General features: G+C 38.8%; 1 protein-coding gene across 1 annotated transcript in view; it reads left to right on the forward strand.

Moving 5' to 3' along the window:
• Positions 1–303: 303 nt before the first annotated feature.
• The window catches only part of LOC108068100 (uncharacterized), a 38700-nt gene continuing 16772 nt past the window's right edge, over positions 304–22231 (forward strand). Inside the window, exon 1 of the mRNA XM_017157504.3 lies at positions 304–804. Within this exon, the coding sequence (XP_017012993.2) occupies positions 570–804 (235 nt within the window). The 5' untranslated portion in view covers positions 304–569. The remainder of the gene's footprint in view (positions 805–22231) is intronic.

Genomic DNA, 22231 nt, shown 5'->3' on the forward strand with positions numbered 1-22231 from the left:
AAGCCGAAAAAACTCGCGTCACGTAGCCAAGCAAATGAACTGCAACTGACTTCTGGCCTTCCCCTTACTTCCCTTCAGATTTTGTTTTTCGAGATTTTCGAGAACAGGGCGCAGGCGTCGGAGGACTCGGACTCGGCCTCGTCCTCGGATTCGCCGATTCCGAGTCCATTCACCAAAACAGAAGTTCGGCTCCGTCGTTTGGCGTGTGCGGCATGTTGCAAGTTGGCAACTGTCGACTGACAACGGCTATATGAGTGTGTGGCAGCGCGCTTGCTGGCTCAATTGCGCCTCGCACGTTGGCCAGGCAGCAGGTCCTTCTAGCTTCGGGCTCCTGAAGAATTCGCGTGGCAGTTCCGAAGACCGAAACTCCCGGCTTGCGAATTACGCGTAACTGAAGCTTCGCCGGTTCGATTGATTGTGTGTGGTTCCCACTTTTTTTTTGGCAGTGGCTTTATTTTTTTGGGAGGGCGGAGACTCTGAGCCCAATCCCGGTACAAGTACAGTAACTACTCCCCCCGGGCGAACGGCGTGTTATTTCCGCTTCCGTGTGCGTGCAATTAGTGGGCGGCATGGCGGCCCCGAGCCGCCGATACCGCAAATGCCGCTCCAAGACAATGTCGCTGGTGGCGGCCCTGCTTTTGGGTCTGACGGTAACCCTGGCAGCCGGAAATGACGCCATTTCCGCACCGAAAGCGGGAAAGCAACTGCAGCAGCAGCCAAAGCAGCGCCATCAACAGCCGGACATCGAAGATGATGGCGGAGCGCGAAGAGACAAGGACTTTGACTTTGCCGCCTATGTGAATGGTGAGTGAATGGGGTTTGGGTGGTTTTTCAGATAGATAGCTTGACCACGACTCAATCACTTTCGCCTCCTGTCGCACTCACAAAATGGAAATTAGCCTGCCACTCTTCTGCTCCGCAGAGAATTTGACTGCCTCTAAGTGGTCACAAAACAATTGGGCTGTGCCAATTTCAAGCCTTTAGCCGCAAGTATATTTAATTTGATTGGATTGCATTGGTTTTGGCTTGCTTGGCTTCGAAAACTTCTCGATAAGTGTGTGGGGAAATCAGCTAGAATGACAGCGAAGAATGGGTAATTGAATCAAGCACTTTGTATTTTTAAGTAGCTGCAAAAATATAGTTATTATTTTTGAGTGTTTGGGGCAGCCCTGGGCATGGCATACATTATTTATTATAATCACCTACATTTGAAAGTTAATAAATGATTTAAAATATCAAAGTAATAAAGAAGAAATCACCAAAATTTAAGAATAAATAAATTATTAAAAAAGTAAAAATAATAAAGAAAAAACTTTGGGGATTTCAATGAATTTTTGAACTTTTATATATTATTTTCATAATGCCTTTAAAAATATATAAGTTTATATTTTTATTCTTACAATTAAATTTATTAAATATACGAAACATTTGACATCTATTGGAATTTCAAGGAATTTTTAAACCTATAGATATATTTTTTAGTTGAGCCTTAAAAATATATATTCATTTATATTTAATTTTTAACTTAAAAAACCCATTAATCGACATTTAAGTCCTGCAGTTAAAATTCTGAAATATAACGTAATTCAATTTACGTTAAATTAAATGAATTCCAACATTTTAAGAGACTTCAAATTCGATATCAAAATAATTACGAATTGTCAGGTTCCCTCGAACGATTTGTGTATTTGCTTATTGCTTTGCCGAATAATAAATAATAATTACGGTCGTAGAATAACCCCATTACCGTATGCAAACGAAATGAAATCCTCCCCCTCTCGTGCTACATACTTCAATATTAAATCATTTTTGGGCTGGGACAAATTCCAGAACTGTTTCAGGTTAATCATAACTTAATAACCAATGAATTTCACTTGAAACTGTCTCTGGATTTAAATCGGAGATTTTCGAAATAAATTCCATGTCGAAAATTGGCAAAGCGAACAATTGCTAAATCGTCTGTGTGATAACACAGTAGCAATTTAGAGAATTTCACATATTATATATTATATATATATGTATGTGCGATGGCAACATCAAGTTGTCAATTGTGAATGGAGGCATATACATTACAATTGGCACACGAACATATAGCTCAGATAAATGCAATGATATGTCGTCCAAAATGTTTGCTTTGCTTTGCGAAAATTGCAATTTAAATGTAGTTAAATGTTTGTGGGTGTGCGTGCGAGTGTGCTTTGCCACTTAACAGCTACACAAAAGTCACACAAACATTTTCGGGGAAATGGCAAAAAAGGCGGACTGACCGCACTGACAAACATTTCGAAACGTAAAATTTATTTATATCACTTGTAACTGCAAAATGTAATTTTGTGTGCGTGTGCGTGTGTGTATGCCGCAAACAAACAAATACTGAGTGCCCACACTGCGTATGAGTAATCCGCATGGCAAGCGAGGGCATTACAGCATTACTCATACGCAGTGTGGGTCGCCCCAAAATGTATGCTATACATTTTGGACTGTCAATATGCTTAGCCAACGATTCCTCATCCATTGAAAAGCAATTAAATTCGCACGAGCACATGATAGTAATACAATAATTCGAATGTGTCTGTTTTTATTGCAATAAGGATGAGTGTATCCCATTTCCATGACTTGTTGCACCATCGTCAGTCGGACTCAAACACTTCATCATCCCGATGAGATCGAAGCCACTCGAAGCCATGCGTTTACACTTTAAATAGCCGGCGGCCAAAGGTAACACTTTGCACCCTTTGCTTTTGCTACTTTGCTGCATCCGTTTAGCCATAAATTATAGCCCGATAGGAGTGTGTGTGTGTGTGCCACGTGGCTTATGGCAGGTGTGCGGGTGTGTGGCTTCTGCAGGTGTGTGCGTTGCAGGTGCGGCTTTGTTTTTAGTACCCTGGATGGTCGAAATGCAAAGGGTTTTCAGTTTGGTTAAAGATTTCAGAAAAAATATATATTTGTGTCTCCAAAGGACTGTAAAATATAAATAATAATCATGCCCATAAATAGTTAAAAAAACTTCCTTAAAACTCTTGTTAAAAAAAAAAACTATAAAATATTAAAAAAAAAAATAAATTCATTTTTTTTAAAAAGAAAATAGGTTAAATTTTTTAGAAATAAAAAACCATAATAGAAAAACATTTAAAGGACTATTAAATATTAATAAATGCCCATAGATAGGAAAATAAACTTCCAAAAAATGTTTCCATTTCAATAAAAAAAATATGTTCAATTTAAATATATTAAATATTTTTTTGTAACCCCTTTGCGACCTTTTTGTACAAAGTTCTCATACAAATACTCAGTATCTTCTCTCTCGACCCCTGCGCTTTCCATCTAGATACTTTTTCGTTTATTTTTGGCTGAGTGCTAACATTTCGCTGATTTTACAACCGCGACAGGCAGCGTTGACAGTCGCAAAAAAAAGAGAAGGGCCAAAACCCATAAAGCGGTTGGTGTGCAAAGTTCGAAGAGCTGAATTGTGGAAACCACCCTCGTTTGTTGGCCAGCATCACCGTCCATATGGTCCATATTTAAACCTGGCCATAAGCCGTTTGTTACCCGTTGTTTGTCTGTTTGTTTGTTAGACTGTTCGTTTGTTTGTTGTCGCCTTCCCGGTGGCATTTTGTCGCCTCCTTCTTAATTTTCTTGTAGCATTTGAGCTTTAAGGAAAATGTTTTTGGTATTTATTTAGCTGCATTAAAAATATATAGTTTTATATTTTTGAAATATTAAATAAACGTATAACTCAAAGATTATTTAAAGCACTAACTAAAGCCAACTAAAAGGTAATAAAAAGTTATAATTGTGCCATAAACACAAACTTTTGTGAAGTAGGAAAATCCATAAATGGCTAGTGCCTTAATTTTGGTAGAATTTATATTTATTAGTCTGAAAACCAGAAGATCCTCATGAAAGTTTTCCTCCGCAGTAACTTTTATTGTTAGCACAATTCACTACCACAGAATTCATGGCAACTGCATTTTGCTAATCTAAATGCTTTTTTTGGGGAGCCTTTTTTTGTTAGCCTGTCTGTCTGTCTGCTGTTTTTCCAAGCGTTTTTCCAACGCTTTTTCCCGTTCCCAGCCATTGTTGTTGTGCTGTCCATAAGCAGATAATCAAAAGTAAATAAAAGCATTTTTCATTGTGTGATTCGCAGACGGCAAGGGGAATTCCCCGCCGGAGGAGGAGACGGATTAAGTAAATACTCGTACACTTTTGCGCACAGGATTATATTCTCGAGTGAAAGTGCCTGTGGGGTCAGAGGATAAAATTAAAAGGAGCCCCGCGCTCAGCCTTTTTGGTATTTTATGAATTATTTCGTAGCTCATTAAGGAAAACACGTTTAAGTACTTAAATAATCAACGCCTTTTTGTTTTTTTCCCGCCAGCCAAACTTTTGTCAGTCAGTCAATCCCACCATCTCATTCTCATTCCCCTACTCATTCTCATGTGTGTTTGTGCGTTTTCGCTGGGATAGGTAATTATTTCAACGATTATTGGGATTTGTTTCGAGAGGCTCGCTCGGAGAAGAGAGCATTTAATTAACTCTGAAGACACTTTGATTGAACCAATTAGGGGCCTAATCACATTAAACAGGAGAACGCAATCGGCTTAAAACACCCCAGAGTCTCCTTCGAAACATCGCCATTTGTTGGTTAATCAGCTTAAGATTAATTAAGTCGAAGACAATGGCAAAATGTTTCAAAACAGATCCTTTGAAGCTATTGGGAATTATTAATACCCATTTTTTTATTCATTTATCAAAGCTTATTTTCAGTTTTATGAGGCCTATAAAATGGTTTTTATTATTACTGCTTTTCCCATATTTATTAAGGACCTTTTTAAGGTTCTCTGGAATTGTATCTGTGCTTTTAAGTGGACAGATAACACTATGCAGCATCAAAAATTAACCTCGATGAATGCTATATTTTTGGATTCGTTACGAATTCCCAAGTTAAACTGCGTTTTCCAAAGAGTTCCCCGACGCAAGGATTCTTAGCAAAAGGACCTCAAAGTTCGAAAAATGCTGAAATTGACCAACTTTGCGGAGCTCTCAGAGGCAAATGGATGCATGGCTTGGTTCGAAGTTAAAGTTTTTTAAAAGATACACCCATTATCTTTCAAACCCCATACATAAAATAATTTTAGGATTTTTTTTAAGGCAGAAATTAATTCCAAAAAACATAGTCAAAAAACTGAAAAACATACAGCTGCGGTCAAAATAGTAGCAGTGTTGCCGCCTTGTGTTTTTAAAAGTTTGATGTTGTAATTTTTTCTTATCCAATTAGTCTAATAGTAAAATTATGATCAATACAATATTACCAGGAAAAGATCAATCACAACAACAAACTTTTAAATACACAGGGCGGCAACACTACTACCATTTTGACCGCAGCTGTATACTTTTATGTTTTTTGACTATGTTTTCTAGAATTTGTTTTTGCCTTAAAAAAAATCTAAAAAAATTTTTAAGTATGGGGTTTAAAAGATAAGGGGTGTATCTTTTAAAAAACTTTAACATCGAATCAAACCATGCATCCATTTGCCTCTGAGAGCTCCGCAAAGTTGGCCAATTTCAGCATTTTTCGAACTTTGAGGTCCTTTTGCTAAGAATCCTTGCGTCGGGGAACTTTTTGGAAAACGCAGTTTAACTTGGGAATTCGTAACGAATCCAAAAATATAGCATCCATCGAGGTAAATTCAAAAAGCACTAAAAATGCTGCACAGTGTAATTTTTATACCCGTTACTCCGTTACTTTTGCCGCTAGGTGTCGCTTTGCCTTGCAGCTTGCGTATCACTATCTCCCTCGCTCTCCCTTTAGCTAAGTAACGGGTATTTGATAATCGGGGCACTCTTGTTTTAACTGCATTTTTTACAACTCCTTCCCTTAAAACTCGTGCACTTTATTGGGTAATTTATCTGCCGCTTTTATCGATGGCTTAGCGGTTAATAGCTCAACTAAATAAAGTTATGATTTGTTTACCCGGCCAACTAATTTTAAATTCTAATTATTATTATTATTTATTTACGGGATAGTCGCCTCTCCGTGGGAATTCCGTTAGCCATAAATTGTTGATTCACAATTTGTTTGCTTTCAGCACAGGGAAAATATCAAATTAAATTAATTAGTTTTTTCGTGCGTGTGTGTGTGTTTCTGTGGGCAACCATATTTAAATTTAAATGCGCATTAATATTAGTAACATTTTGGTAAATTAGCCATGTTTCGTGATTCTGTATCCCGAGCCCAGGGCTTTTTGCGGCCTGCTTAATTGGCCATGAGACGCAGGAAACCTGAAACTTAATGCTATAATGGCCAAACACACACAGAACGACTTGATTATGCGAAGGATCCTTTATGTCCTCACATCTCAGGATGAAGATTTGGAGACCTGGCAGGTGAACCCAAGTCGTACTCCACTCAGGCGCAATCTGCCGTACGCTAATCGAGTGCAAAGTGCTCCCTTGTGTGGCCACCAATTAATAATCGTCCTAACCCAATGCACTTGTCGTCCAACAATTGTCCTTACTCACTCACTCAGGCTAATTAGCCCGAAATGCATTTAAGGCCATATGTCAGTTGTGCACTTGGCAAAAAATTCGTTGGAACTTTAAAGCTTCAAACACATTTCTTTAACAAAATAAAAAAAATCTTAATAGTACAGCTAAACATTTTGAGAAGCGCGGAGAAGGGCGCGCTTGCAAATACAAAGAATAATCGTATTTTCCAAAATCTATCATTAAATACCTATAATTTATGATTTATTAATACCCATTAGCCAAGTTATTTCGCCCAGTGCACGCATGCCTAACAAATTATAGGCCAATTGGGCACACGCCCACTTCGGGTCCGATGTCGCTCTGCATTCGGCTGGGGATTTATTTTTATATGCTGGTCGTTAGGGATAATACACCATCCGTTTTAGCCGGCGCTTTTATCGCTGGCATCCCCCGCATCCTTTGCATCCTTCGTCCTCCGCCGGCTGCATGCGTTAAGAGCTTGACTTTGTCCGGGAAAATTGCTCCCAATGTCGTAGACATCGTCAACGTCTTTGCCGTTGTCGCAGCTCGCAGTTCGTAGTTCTAGCTGCTGCTGCACTCTGCACCCACCGAGATAATGCCGCAGAGAGCAGGAGATGGAGATGGGGACCTCCTTAAGTGCTGGATATGCCCGGAACAATTTGGCACCACATTGCGTATGATTAATATAAATTGTTTGGACTTCATTCTCGCCTTCCCCTCACTTTCGCTCCCATTGACACCCCATGAGGAGGAAAAAGGAAGAAGATGTCCTGAATTTTCCAGCACTTAAAGGAATTGCCGACCGTTTTTCTTACAGTAAAGCGAGTAGTTTATTGTTTTAGAACTGTTTGCTATAAACCATTCAGAAATGGTTGAATAATTATTTTATTTTAACTGTCTTAAATCGAAGTATTTTTTATTTAGATGATTTATTACTGTTTTAAATCAGTATTGTTTTTTAAGAAAGGTTTTATGTAAATGTATCAATTATTAAAAAATTAAATTAAAAATATATAACTTTTTTTAGATAGTTTTATGTATTTTCCAGTGCTTCAGTATTTTTCTTTTGCCAACCATTTGATTTATCGATCGATCCGCCTGCTCAGACATGCATTTTCCCAGCCAGTTCGCTGTCTATCCATATGCTTAAAGCGTGTATTTAGCTTTTTCGGCTAAAGAGGTGGCACTGTTGTTGTTCCGGTTCCTGTTCCGGTTGTTGTTGCTGCTCCATTGTTGCCGTTGCTGTTGCATGTTGCAGCTGCCACATGCCATGGCCCAAAGTGTCACATTACTGAAAGTGCGACAGCTACGGCGAATGCCAGAGCACTCTTCTCCTTCGAATCTCCTCCTGCTGATTGGGGTACTGCAGCAGCAGCAGCAGCAACAACACCACGGCAGCAACATCACGGCAGCAGCAACATCACAACGGCAACATCAGCCACACGCACCCAGCTCAACTTTGCTATCATTTGTGGTTTTGCATGTGCCCCATGCAGCATCCCCAAGTGCTGGCTATAATATTGCCACGCCCCTGTTCTTCCGCTCCGGAACCTTTCTTACGCCAAAAAAAAATACGAAAGCCGCCTGAGAAAAGAAAAGCGAAAAAAGAAACTAAAAAGTTGCATAAAAATCGCGTATACGCTTCAAAAATTCAACGGCCGGCCTGCCTATGAAAAACGAAACTGCAAGAGGACGAAAGCCACTGGCGAGGACGAAGGACGAAGGAAGGATTCGGGGGCCAGTGGTCTGGACGCAGACGATTGTTGCACCAGCTTGTTTAAATTTTATGTCCTGGCTTTTCATACTTGTTAAGCCGCCCGCGGACCACCCACCACCCACCGCTCAACGAAGGGGCGTGCCAGGTGCTCTTTACCTTTACCTTTCTGCTTTTTTTTTCTTGTTTTTTTACCTGATGCACGACGACAGGCGAGAGATGTGGCCGCTGGCACACACACTCGGGTGGGGACACAGGTGGGGCCATAAAAAAACAGCATCCGAAAATTGTTCGCTCCAACGCACAGATTCAAGTGTAATTTTTGCCACCTCGCCGATGACTTTCGGGGGAAATTGCACTCGCGAAACTCATGACAGAGTGCCAGAGGAAACTTGTTAAAAGCATAAGTCAAAATATTGAGAAGCGCCGAGAAGAGCTCCGCCAATGCAGTCACCTCAAATAATGAGAAGCGCGGAGAGAGGCGCAAAAGAAAAAGAAATTCACACACACACTGCTTTTAAGTTTATCAAACATTTCCTATTCTACTCGTGTGTTCCTTGTGCTCTTCGAACTCCTTCAAACTTAAAGATACCCAAGTGAACTTTAAGCCAAACTCAAACTCACTCGACTCATATACTTATCTACCCAACCGTTTCGCTACCCACAAGGCGCCCAATGAAGTGATAAACTGGCAACATTTAGTCCTTTTGTCTTTTCCCCACTTTTCCGCTGCTTTCTTTTCGCCTGTTGTGTTTTATGACCGAAGCAGCGAAGGCAAAACAAACAGAGCGCAAGAACGGGGCAAAAAACTTTCGAGCGCAACGAGGGGCAAAACTCCGGCTCAAAAATCAAATGACAATAAACAGAAAAAAAAGAGGGAAGGGGTGCAGTCATAAAATAAATTAACCTTGAAGTTCAATGCGCAACTCAATTTGCTGCCTTCGGGCCAAGGAGTCGCCCTCGAAAATTGTTGCTTATTGCTGGCCAAAGGGGAATGCAGGGAGTTCATAAAGTGCCAGTCAACCCTTTAATCCTCAGCCACAAGTCTTGTTTTCAAATGGCTTTTCATGATCTGTTTGGAAATGGGATTATTTTCTGGCCAAGCTTTGGGTTTATATACCATTTACATTTAATTTAAAAAAAAAAGGATTATTTAGCTGCATAAATGAGAAGCGCAGAGAAGGGCTCAAAAACTTTTCTAAAATGAGAATCGCAGGCAGAGGAATGGCGGTGAAAGCTTAATTTCCAGGCTGCTAGGCAAAAATGAATAGAGTGCCGGGGCAAAGGTCAAAGTCTCAGTTCGATAATTACCCCTCATAATGGAGCCAACGAATCGCATCGACCGCATGCATTATTGAAGGTCCGATACGCCGAAGACGAAGACAAAGCCCGACCACAAAGCAAACTAAAACTTAAACCTAACCACCCCTGCCACTGCATTGTTTCACCTGGATCCTCTTTTTCTGGCTGATGGGTGGGTGGTGGGTTCAAGGGTTCAGAGGGTCAGAGGGTCAGGGGATGGAGTTCTCTAACCGCGGGACCGATTTCGAAACGCACAAAGTCCATTTACATAAATGGTTATCCCCGATTGCCGGCCGGCTACCGCACACACACTCAAAGCTCACCTTTGAACTTTGGCCACATCAAATTAAATAAAAGGCTAGCAGCTTGCTCGGTGATGAGGTTGGGTAAAGTTTACTACACAGTGTGATGGATGTTCCGATAACAAAGAATGTTGTCACCGAATTTACTCAGAAAAAAGAAAGTATTTTAATAAATTTGTATGGTTAATTATATAGTATTGAAATTTGATAATTATATAACTAAAGAAAAAATTTATATTTTATTTAAAAAGCATGAACTTAAATTTTATTACTTCTTATTAAAGACACCCCTTTTAAGCATAGCTGATGTCAATGTAAAGGGCTAAGCTCCTTGAACTCACTGTACTTAAGAGTGCCCCCACAAACGCACTGCCGAGTGTCCTTTGAAATATGGTAATGACCATAGCCAAGGACATCAATCGATGTTGGCGCATTTGTTTTTCTCCACACCATTTTGCCCTATTAATATTTTACGTTTCATATTCGCATTCGTTGTACGGCGACCCGCATTTCCCAACTACCGAGCTCTGGGGGCTCATTTACCTGACTGAATACTGGTTACTGGTAACTGGTTACTGGTTACACCGGTTCCGGATGTCTGGCGGTGTCAGCGGAGTTGAAAAGGGTTTTTTTCGTGCTCGCATTTCCCATTGGCATCTTCCGCCGATTTCCTGTTTTCCCGTTTGCCCACCGCTTTTCCGCCCGCCTCGATTTTCAGTTGCGGTCGGTCGATGGGCGTGTATTTTAATTGTGTTGACTTTGTAAATGATCCATTCATAATGCTACTCGAAGGCATTGCCATCGTCATCGTCGTCATCATCATTTCCATGGACGTTCAGCCTGTTTTTAATGGCCGCATTTAAGCCGGGTCCGAACGGCAACAAAAAAAAAATTAATCGAGAGATTTACAGCCATTTATTACCCTTTGTTCTCTGCCTTTAAAAATGGTGATTTAACTTCGATGGCCTTAAATTACACAAAATAATAAACTTGGACTTTCTTTTATTTTCTTTTGAATATTTGTCAAGTGTTATTTAATTTAGTAAAATTTTCCCAGGCAAAAGTGCATCCTTAATAATATGTTTCCAAGGGCTTGTTATCCTTACACACCCCTTTCTTCAAAATTACAGGGAATACGAAAAGGGAAAAAAAACCAAGCCAGAGCAAATGAAACGAAACGAAAATCGATAATGAATTAATTTTCAGGCACCGAAGGCAAATGGCGCAGACAAATTTATGACTGTGGGCTGGGACCGGCATTCCAATGATGTTATAGTAACCCCCTTTCCCTTGCCTACGCCCCTGTTCGGCAGCATTTAACATTTACTCAATGGTCAGTCCGTATTTCCCTGGCCCTCAAGTCCAATAAGCTTCTGTTCGACTGTTACGGCCACTGAGAGCATTTTAAGTTAAGCCTTTAACTCGATGCCGGCACACAGAGCGAAATGTAATAAGCTGCTAGACATAAGTATAGTTTATAATAGGAATTTAAAAAAAAATTTGTATGATTATCAAGCTAATACCTATTAACATAAATTAATTAGGAGCCAAAATATTCATTTACTAATGACTCATGTAAACGGTTAAAACATTTTCAACTTTACTAATTACCCAAATGGCGAACAATATAACTTTTCCTGTGCTTGCTCACAAATTGCCTATTTTCCGGTGACATGCAGACAAAAGCCTTGACGAAATGTCCCAAATTAAATATATATAAAATCCTTTGCAAATTGTAATCACTTTGTCTGTGATTTTTGTCATAATTGCAGTCAAATCTCAAAAACTCAATCTTGAGCAAAGTTTTCGTTGAACTTTTGGGCGTAGCTTAGCAGGCTTCGGATTTTGAATGTGGATTTTGGATGTGGATGTGTGTCAACGTTTGGCTCAAAGTTCTGTACTTCCATCTACGTTTCTCGTTTAATTCCTTCTATTTGTTTAGGCACTATGGCAAAAGGTGAGGGAGCTGAGGGATCGAGGGCAATGGAATGGGTTCTATTTGGTTTTAAGTGGGCAAATTGCTTATGTAGGGCATCTACACCTGAGCCAACTTAACTGTCGCCGTCGAACCAATTAGTGTCAATCAAAAGTTTGTAGTACCCTGCCTTGGGCATATGATGGGTTATTGAAAAACATGATTAGAGTTCTTCTGAAATTATTTTATAAATACAATTGTGGAATATTAAAGGAAAAGAATTTAAAAACAAATAATAATAATTATTTGTTGAAGGATTAAATCCCTTAAGTAATAAACGTTCTGTAATTATTAATTAATTATAATTGTGCAATATTTAGAATCTGAACCCAATAAAAAGTAATTTAATTATAAATATTTTATGAAATATTTCTTTTAGTTTTAATAAGTAATATTGAAATTTATTCGAGTATTTAGCTGGATATTTAAAAGTCGAATATCTAATTGAAATGCTTGTGAGTAAGGGGCCACCCTAGTGCTTATAAAGAGGACTCCCTGCTCCCTGCAAAAGAAAAAAAGGCCATGTCAGTTAGCCAAGTTAGTCAATCGAGTCGCATTAAAAACTAATCGCTGGCCATGCATGCGGATCAAATGATTAAGCGTTCAATTTGCCAGCACTCGACATGCAATTAAAGTTGGCTCCGGATTTGGATTTATATCTGTGTGTGCCTTGCATGTGTGCACTTTCCTTTCGGCTTTCTTTTGGGCCCTGGTTATTAGTGTGAGTGTTTGCCAACCGGTTCGTGTTGCACGTGTTTGTACATGCAATGCAACTGTAATTATGCGCACGACTGACATACATTAGCCCACCTACCAACCACCCATCCAAAACCCAGAAACGGGGTGTATTTATAGCCTACTTAAAGGTAACTAACTAAGACACGGCACGAGCATAAGTCAAGTGACTATCTTTCAAAGCCCGCAAAATGGGATCATACATACTATATATGCATTTGAGGTGTTTCTGTTTCCTTAGAGGAGCCAAGGAGCTAAGGAGCTGCATAAATCCTTGGGTTAAGATAACGCCGAAAGAAAAGCTCCTTGTCAGTCATAAATCTAGGGGCTAACAAAAGCCGAAAAGATACAAAAGAAAGTGGGTTGATCTTGGCGTCAGATTTGGTTTTTAGCTTAAGAAATATTTCCGATTTTCTCACCTTTTATAACTTTAAATTGCTTTTAAATATTTTATTAATTTAAAAACTAGTTGTTAAAGCCTTGAAATACATAACATTTATTTGCCAAAGTTTCTAATTCCTTAATCTGTTGCCAAAACTCTGAAGTATTTCCCCCATTTACCAGAAAATCTTAGGGGGCATTAAGACCCCCTCCGGCAAGACGCCCCTGCGATCCCCATTCCGTGGGCTGGAAACTTTGCTCGTTCCCCATTGTACAATTTGCTCTTCGGCTCTTGTTTGACATGCAAATGCTGCAGTTTAGTACATAAAGTTTTACCGAAACATATAGAGTACATAGTCGCCAGGGTACAAGTCTGATGGTTGGATGGCTGGATGGATGGATGGATGGTTGGTTGGATGTGTTTGTATGAGAAATGAGAGCATCGCTTGGCACGCGAATTGTGTGGCAACATTTTGTTGTTTAATTTCTGTGTACCGACTGCAAAATGAAGGCCCAGTTCCAGTCGCAGTCCCGTAAACCCTGTTATACCCCTCAAAAACCCTACTCAAACTCAAACGCTTGGACGTTGCCAATTTGCTGCATACAAATCGCGACTGGCAACGCTGTTGCTGTGATTACCCTTGTTGTTGTTGCTCTTGCTGCTGATGATGGCAGCCAAAAGAACTTAAAGTAGGTTACTTACTACCACGCACACACATAGGCATCTTTAAATACACGCCAAGAAATCGGTGTTCACAACTGTATTCATTTATAATCTTACGTTTTCATCAACTGTAAACAATAAATTAATACAATTTCAGAAAAATAGCTTAGAAGGACGGTTTTTTTTATATTATACTTTTTTGTTATATTTTTTTATTATGTGTATTTATTAAATTTATTTATTATTATACTTTTTTATTATATTTTTTTATTTATTATTTATGTTTATACATTTAATTGCATTTATCTTAGAAAAATGTTATCTTTTAAATTATTTTAAATTAATATTTTCTATATATTTTCTATATATATTTTTTTAGTATTTTCCAAATTTAAAATGAGATTTATATAAGATATTTTCTGTGCATCCGGCAAGTAGCTTTTGTGCATACTTAAGGCAGCGGACCTACAGCCTGCCACGCCCCCTTAGCCAGCACTTTCGGGGCGGTGTAATTGAGGCAAGTTTGCAGAAAGGCAAAAGTTGCCGCATGTACGAATAGTTTGCTGCATAATGACAGGCGCGCCGGCATGCATATTTATGCCTTAAAAAAAAAAAAACTCAAACCCCCCAAGTCTCAGTAAAACATTTTCCAAGGCGCGGAAAGTCACGCTCTATTGGCCCCAAACCGAATGTGGGCAAAATAAACGAGTTAAGGGCACTTTTAGTTGGCCGCAAAAAAAGCAAAAATAGAAACCGGAAAAATCCCCCAGTGAAAAGATCTCCCATCGCGACGAAAGTGATTAATTATTTAGAAAACATTTCAATAGAGTTTGTTTGATTTCAAATGAAACCGCAATGAGAGGAGCAGCTGCCAAAGTTACTTCCGGTTCTTGCCTCTCTTTCTATCTATCTATCTAGTTCTATCTCCCTCGCTCTCACACCTCTCAGCCAAGTCAACCGCCAACTGTGGCCAGCAATAAAAATTTTACAGACAATTCGTTTTTATTGCATTTCACACAAACACACACTTACAGCCTTGGAGGAAGCGAGGTGGGACGATTTAGAGGGAAAGAGAGAGGAACACAGAGTTGATTGAGCCCACAAAAAGTTAACGTTTGTAGTTTGGTGTGCTTTAAGTTGGCTAAACTAATTTGTTTTACTACTTTCTGGTTATAAATTCTACTTGAATATGTTATAAATGTTTTTATTTGCTAAGCATTTGTTTTAAAATAATTTCATATTTATTTGTTTATTAAATAATTGTTTTTATTGAATATTAAATTTGTTAGAAACTTTTTTTTCCATAAAATAATATTTATTTTCATTATAGTGAGTAGTATAAATATTTTTTTAGTACACATAAATCCGCAAACCACATTCCGATTTTTCGGCGACATGATCAGTGGACATGGGCAAAACCTAAAACCGCAATCAATAATGTTGCACACAAAAAAAGCTCCTAAAAAAGAACTTCCGCCCGCAGAAGGAAATAAAAAATGCGCTGCATACTTTTAGGCGGGCAGAAGCCATAAAGTCAGGAGTTGGTTGCTTTTTTATTCCCTTTTTGCCAGGGGCGGCGTCGAAAGGGGGCCCCCAAAGGGCGCCAACTTGAGGTGTTTGCCAATGCACTTGTGGGGGCCAAATGAATTAAAAAATCGAATGGAATGGTCGGTGTGGCAGGCAATGAAAATTATTCTGGAAAATTGCGCCAAACGAAAGGAAACTTTAACTGCCACGGAAAGAGGCAATGTTATAAAATTGTTCTTTCCACACTCATGTTATGTTTCCAGTTATTTGTTTCTATGTTCTAACTTATGCGTTTTATAACCATTAAGTTGGTTGATCAACGCTATAAATAAAAATATGCTATATAAAAAAAAAAAAAAACGGAAAGAGGCGGCGGGGGGGGAAGTAGGGGGCGTGGCCAGACTACAACAGCTGCATACAAATGCCCCATGTGTGTGCGAGTATGAGTGCCGAGTGGCAACAGCAAAGAAAAAAAATTAATTTAAATTTTTATGATGCCATAAAAATAATGCATGGCATGTCTGGGCCCCCAGCCAAAAGGAGAGAGACATCCGGAGGGTGGAGGGGCAGGGGGGCGGTTGGACAAGGGGGCGTGGCAAGGCTGAGGCGAAGTGAAGTGGAAGCTGGCAGCACACACCGTCCATGAGGCAAAAGGCAAAGGCAATGGCGCCACGTTGCCCCAATTAGCTGCACACTGTGCCCCAGCATGTGGGACTGCACCACCCATGGGGGAGTCTCAACCACCCACAATCCTCCCCCGTCCCCCTCCCCCACACTCACACACACACTCTCAGCCGACTGGCACCCTAAGCAGCATGTCATTAGTGCCGCCTTCAAAACAAAGCAACAAACACGCGGAAATGCGATGAACAAAATAAACCGTCGACGGCAGCACAGGGAGCATTAAAAATTCCCGGCAACTTGGTCATGTCCTGGCAATACATATATAAGGGCACATAATATATACTATATATATATATACCCACTCGAGATCTCTGGCAGTCTCTTTTTTAAGCAATATATCTCAAGCAGTGACTGCCAAGATTCACGGGCGAAAACAGGTGGTCTATAAAATAAAAGCAGAGTGCCTAAAAAATAAAAAAGGTTCTTTACAAATAAAACATAAAATCTGTTTCACTTTAAAAAAATATTAACCAAATAATGATAAAACAAAGCAAAAACTGCAAAAAGGCAATTGATAAATAAATAAAATTAAATGATTTTTTTAAATATTATGACTTGCACTTGGCTGATTATGTTTTATCAAGTCAATTAGATTTAGAGGACACATTATGATTATCTTTATATTTCAACCAAGCCATTCACTCGCCAAGCCAACAGTGCGTATACGCAATAATCCCCGATAAGCTTCAAGCCAGCCAAATAACTGAGCCAAAAACCGAGAAACACAAAAAACTTAGCTCCTCATTTGCACTACATACCGCAACAGGATAGATTGCCACGCCCCCCTTTCCCAAGCCGCCCACGAAAGCGTCGGGGCGTAACAATGAATACAAATGAGTCATTTATGGCCAACAAAAAGAGCACGGAAATATACGTTGCTCTGTGGCCGAAAAAAAAGGAGAACAAAAAAATGTCAAGGCAAGGACACATCAAGCCGAACTGTTTTTTTTCGCCACGAGTTGAACAATGGTTCTTAAGTATCACAAAATATGGGATTTTTATTACATTTTATAAACTACAATTATACATATCTTTTTGTTATTTGTGCTGTTCAATTTGGGGAAAATGCATTAAAACTTTAAAGCTCATTTTTAAAAATATATTAAAATATTAACAATTTTATTCTTTTAGCAACAAAATAAATCTGCCTCCCAAAAATAAAATGTTACTTAAAAATTATTACAAGTTAAACTTGTATTATCTGTTTGCCTTCCCATATTTAATTGCATTTTTGTAACCCCTTCATTTTTGATGTCCACTTTGTAATTGCTTTTCGAAAATTGCTTAAAAATTGCCGAATTTCCAGCAGTTTCCTTCGAGGGCCCCCGGCTGTGATTTATTTGACACACTGCACATGGCACACGGAAATGTTCTTTGATCGTTTCCGGTCATTTCTCATGGCCCCGAAATTCGGGTCAATTTGTAATCCCCGCCCCCAGATCCCTAAACCCTCCACACTGTCATCTGTCCTCCGGTTCTCCGGCTCTCTGGCGTCTGGCGGAGACATTAAGTTAAAAGTCCTGACTAGAACGACTCGCAGTCTCCCAGTTTGCGCAGTTTGCCCAGTTTTGTTTATGTTTCGTTTGAAATTTATTGTTATGAGCTGGAAGGACAAACGAGGTCCTTTGGCTTTAAGTCGGGGCGACTCGCCATAATTGGATGGGTGTGAACTTCGATTGGAACTTCGATGGCAATTAAAATCGAAATTTTCAACACGCAATGCGGGGGCAATTAAGACACCCCCTGAATGATTTACTTATCGATTCCCCACCTTGCTGCAGCACAGAGAACCCTTTCGCCCCCTGCAATCCAATATGATTTACTGCCACAGCTCTCGACTATTATGCTGACTTTAATTGACTCTCAAGTCCGTGGGCGGGTCGCAGGAAAATCGCCGAGGAGTCTCGCAAAAGAAAGTACACTCCATAATTTAAAGTCATTTCATGCAGTAAAAAGTTGGCTTGCCAGGGAGTAAAATGATTATGGCACTCGTTTTATGATTATTAGAAATAATTTTGTATTATCTAAACTAATATATAAAAAAACGCGAAGTAACAAAAATCACCCAAAACGGATTGAAATAAAAATCTAAAATAAAAAATATAAATTCGGAAATAATTCGAGGACGCGTACTAGTATTTAATATTTGAAATATTTATTAAAACAGGTTTTTTAAACTTAATATTAAATATTAAAATATTTATTTTGATATTATTTTTTAACTTCTTGGCAGGGCATTTCGCTTTCACTATTATTTTTCGAACCACTTCCGCTCTTCTTTTCTTGCTGCTTTTCATTTTCATGTTTCACTTCCGTTTCGCTGGCAACAATTTAATATTTGAAAAAGCGCAGGACGACGAAGTCAAAAGAAGGACGGGCAGGACAAGAAGAAGAAGAAGCACCAGTTCTAGTTGAAGAAGAAGAAAAAAGGAGCGAAGGCAGCTCAATGCAATTAATCAAAATGCTGGCCGCGAGTCTTTCTCCCCCACAGATGAAACCCAATTTCTGTGTCCTTTTGCCTGCTACACTTGAAATAATTGAAAAACACTTTGGATTTCAAAAGAAGCGCATATTAATTATGTTAATATAAACAAGAAACTTATATTAATATTAAATAATTAATAGAAATATTTATAAAATTATTTTTATTCTTAAAAGTAATTAAAATGAAAAAAAATAAATAACGGCATACTTTTAGGACCCTTTTTAAGACGCTTTCAAATCCCGTAAACTTTCTTGCCCTGCAGTCAAGTGTAAATGCTGGCCCTAAATGTATGTGTATGTTGATTAGAGGGGGTGACAAAGAGGCGTGTCAAAAAAGGGGGTGAACTATGTAGTTCGAAGGTGTGCAATGCAAGAACGCAATTCGTAGAAACTTGGCTGGGGAACAGGAAACAAAACTAATTATCGTTATAGCAAAATTTTTGTTCTTCTACTGCTGTACATCCCCCCCCCCTCTGTCACTCCTTAGATGTATGGGGGGAGGGGGGTGTAAGAAGTGGGCCGGAAATTGGGGCGGGGCCTTGGCTAAAACGATGTAGAGCCACCCATATTTATAATTACTGTTTGCACACTTAACGAAGACGCCAAGAAGAAGAGAAAGAACATGTTAAACAAGATGTAGAAGAAGAAGAATCTGAAGAAGAAGCAGCGAACGATGAAAAGAAGAAGCAGCAACAGTAGGTAAAATGGTAGACAACAATTTTTGAAACTTCATTTTCAAAATTATGCTCATTAATCATGAAAAACAACCAAAAATGTTGACAAGTTCAAGGGGTGTGGTGGTGGAAAATTGAGAGGGGGTATGGATATGTCCCAAAGAGTAAGTGTGCGTGCAGATATGTGTGTGTGTATTGGCTGTTGGCGTGTCGCATAATACTTTGTTAGGCCTCAACACGCAAATCAGCCAGAGAAATTGTCACACAGGAAAAACAGGAGATGGAGGCGGAAAAACGATGGGAAAACGGAAGAGTCGGGGGAGGGGAGCGGGGGTAGCAATGGGCAAAGGTGAAAAGCTGGGCTTTGATATGGCGACAGGTTACAGTCCGTTTCGGATTTATAAAGCATTCAGCATTTCTAAAAATTTAAATTAAATTTATAAAATAGCAAATGTAGAACAACAATTTTTTACATAAGAAATATTTACAAATTTTGAAAATAATATATCTGCATTTAAATCATCTGTTAATTTCGAATAATAAATATTTTTAATAAACTGTGATAGATCAATAAATCGAGTGCCAGGCCAAAAGGTTGGATTAGATATATTCATTCCCAGCGAATAATTGCCAGCAATTACATGTTTAATTACATTACTTAAACGTACCGTCCAGGCAACTACATTGCTATATAGGTAACCCAATTAAGCCCTCGACCGTTTCTCTTTTTTTTTTTTTGACCTTGCACGCACAGCCAAAGAGTTCGTGACATTGAGCTAAAAAAAAGTAGGAAAAATAAATGGAGAAAATGGAAAACCAAGAAAGCTAATTGGACTTGATTTACGAGCAATGAATTAATGGAAACTCGGCCGGCAGATAGTGGAGTTCACTTTAATTTTCATATTCGCTTGTCTGATCTAGGTTCTAAAGTATATATATCGGTGGGTGGCATTATCTGACCTTTAACCGTTAACCATTATCTCGGTATCTCTTTAAGTTCGACCTTGGACGGACCGCAGCTGTTGCCCGACTCACACGCACAACAAATAAAACGCAAATTGTATGGCCAAACCCGGGAAAAAGGTGGCCTAACAGGGGATCGATGTTCTATATACCCTATATATTGGGGCAATTTGCCGGCTTAAATAATATATGGGGTTTTTCAATTGGAATTTAATAATTAAGCCGATAATTACGGATGATTATTATGGCCATAACTATGATTTTTCTTTTCTACTTGTTTAAATTTTTAATAACTTTTTTTTTCTTTCGAGATATTAAATTTATAACTTTCTTAAATCACTAGCCCAAAATGAATGCTTGTAAGGAACATACCCTTTCAAGGACCTGTTTGAGTATAGAACCTTAGCATTGACATTGTCTGTCCCTGTTTTTGCCCTCCCTAATCCTCCTCATCTTTCTCAATTTCTGTTATTTCCCTTTTCCATGTGCTTTCGTGTTTGTTTGGCTCTTTTTGGGGCTTTCAGCGGCCGCACGTAGCAAATTCCATTTACGTGTCCTTGAATTTTGCCTAATATTATTTGGTCCTGCTTTTTATCCCAGCAAATTGGAATCAAGGCGAAACTGTAATAGAAATAGAAATATAAGTCGAAGTAGAAATTAATAATCAATATGCCAGACTCCCAAAAATGATGGAAAACGGAACGAATTGGATTGAATATAAAGCTGGCAATTTGTAGGTTGATTTCCTTGCCGACAGGTGGCGCGCGTCTGTCTATTTTGGCCGAAAAATTGATGGCGGCTTAGGGGCTCATAGCCGGGATTAATATTTAATTAAATCGATATGCTGCTGGGATCTGTTGACAGCAGCTTGTAAAATGAGAAAAACCGCTGACAGCCCAGTGATTTATTTATGTTTTGCGGTCGGATCTTTAGGTGCCCGTCTGTCTATCTGTCTGCCTGCTGTCTGTCTGCAAATATTAATTATATTTCCACTGAAACAGTTGGGACAACAACAAAAAGAACGCTTTACCCAGAGGAAATTGAGCTCTTCAGCCAGCTGCAAGGTGTTTTCGAGCTGTCAGAAAAGTTGAGCCATTAAAGAAAGGATTTTTGGGAGGTGTAAAAACAATTCAAAACTTTCTGAATGTTAGGGCAACATTTTAAAAACTTGACAGCCCTGGCAGGATATTTAAACATATTGGTAGGTAATTAACCAATTTTTTCCAACCATTTAACTTTTGGCCATAAAGTGTTGCCTATTGAAGGTTGTTTGGTGATTTTCCACCGCTTTTCCTGCGCCACCGTAGCGATAGTGTGTGTTCCCCTAATTGCGCCACAAATACGTGGCATGCCTCCGACAAGGATTGCCCAAATCTCTTTTACCGTTTCGTTCGGGGTCACGCTTTTCTTCACGAGGGCTACCACCGCTAACTCCTCATACTCACCCTTCCCTTTTTGGCAGGCCTGCTTTTGGCCATAAGTCTCCCAGACGAGCCAAGCCGAAACCGAAACTGAAACTGAGAAATGAAAAACCAAACTTCGTTTCAGAATGGCAGCATTAGGGTGGAACGCTTAGAAAAAAATTAAATGATAATACGGATTTATTTATTACTTTGTTATCTGTTCAAAACAGTATGTATTTTTTGTGTACGACCATTTTTGGCCAAGTTACAGCAAATAAAACAAAAAGAAAAAATTTTAATTTTTGCCAAAAAATCAGATTCTAATTTTTCACAAAAAATAATTCGTTTTATGACCGTAATAATGGAAATATTGATCACAATATGGATTGTCATACCTTTCTGAACTCGTTGTTAAATTTCCAATCGATTGGCATTCAAAGCTGGATATTTTATTTTTTTGCCATTTTTCGTAAAAAATTATGAGGTACCCCCTTATAAAAAAATTGAAAATTTGTCAAAATTTTATTTTTGTAAGATCACCCGGAAAGTGTCATAGATTTATTTCTTATTTTGTTATCTATTCAAAACAGTATGTATTTTTGGTGTACGACCATTTTTGGCCAAGTTACAGCAAAAAACAAAAAGAAAAAATTCAAATTTAAGCCAAAAAATCAAAACCCAATTTTTCACAAAAAAATAGTTCGTTTTTTGGCCTTAACAACGGAAATATTGGTCCAACTATGGATTGTCATACCTTTCTGAACTCGTTGTTAAATTTCCAATCGATTGGCATTCAAAGCTGGACATTTTATATTTTTGCCATTTTTCGTAAAAAATTATGATGTATCCCCTTATAAAAAAATTGAAAAATTGTCAAAATTTTATTTTTTAAAGACCACCCGGAGAGTGTCAT

The sequence above is a fragment of the Drosophila takahashii genome, chromosome X, assembly GCF_030179915.1.
Source record: "Drosophila takahashii strain IR98-3 E-12201 chromosome X, DtakHiC1v2, whole genome shotgun sequence".
NCBI classification, from domain to species: Eukaryota; Metazoa; Arthropoda; class Insecta; order Diptera; family Drosophilidae; genus Drosophila; species Drosophila takahashii.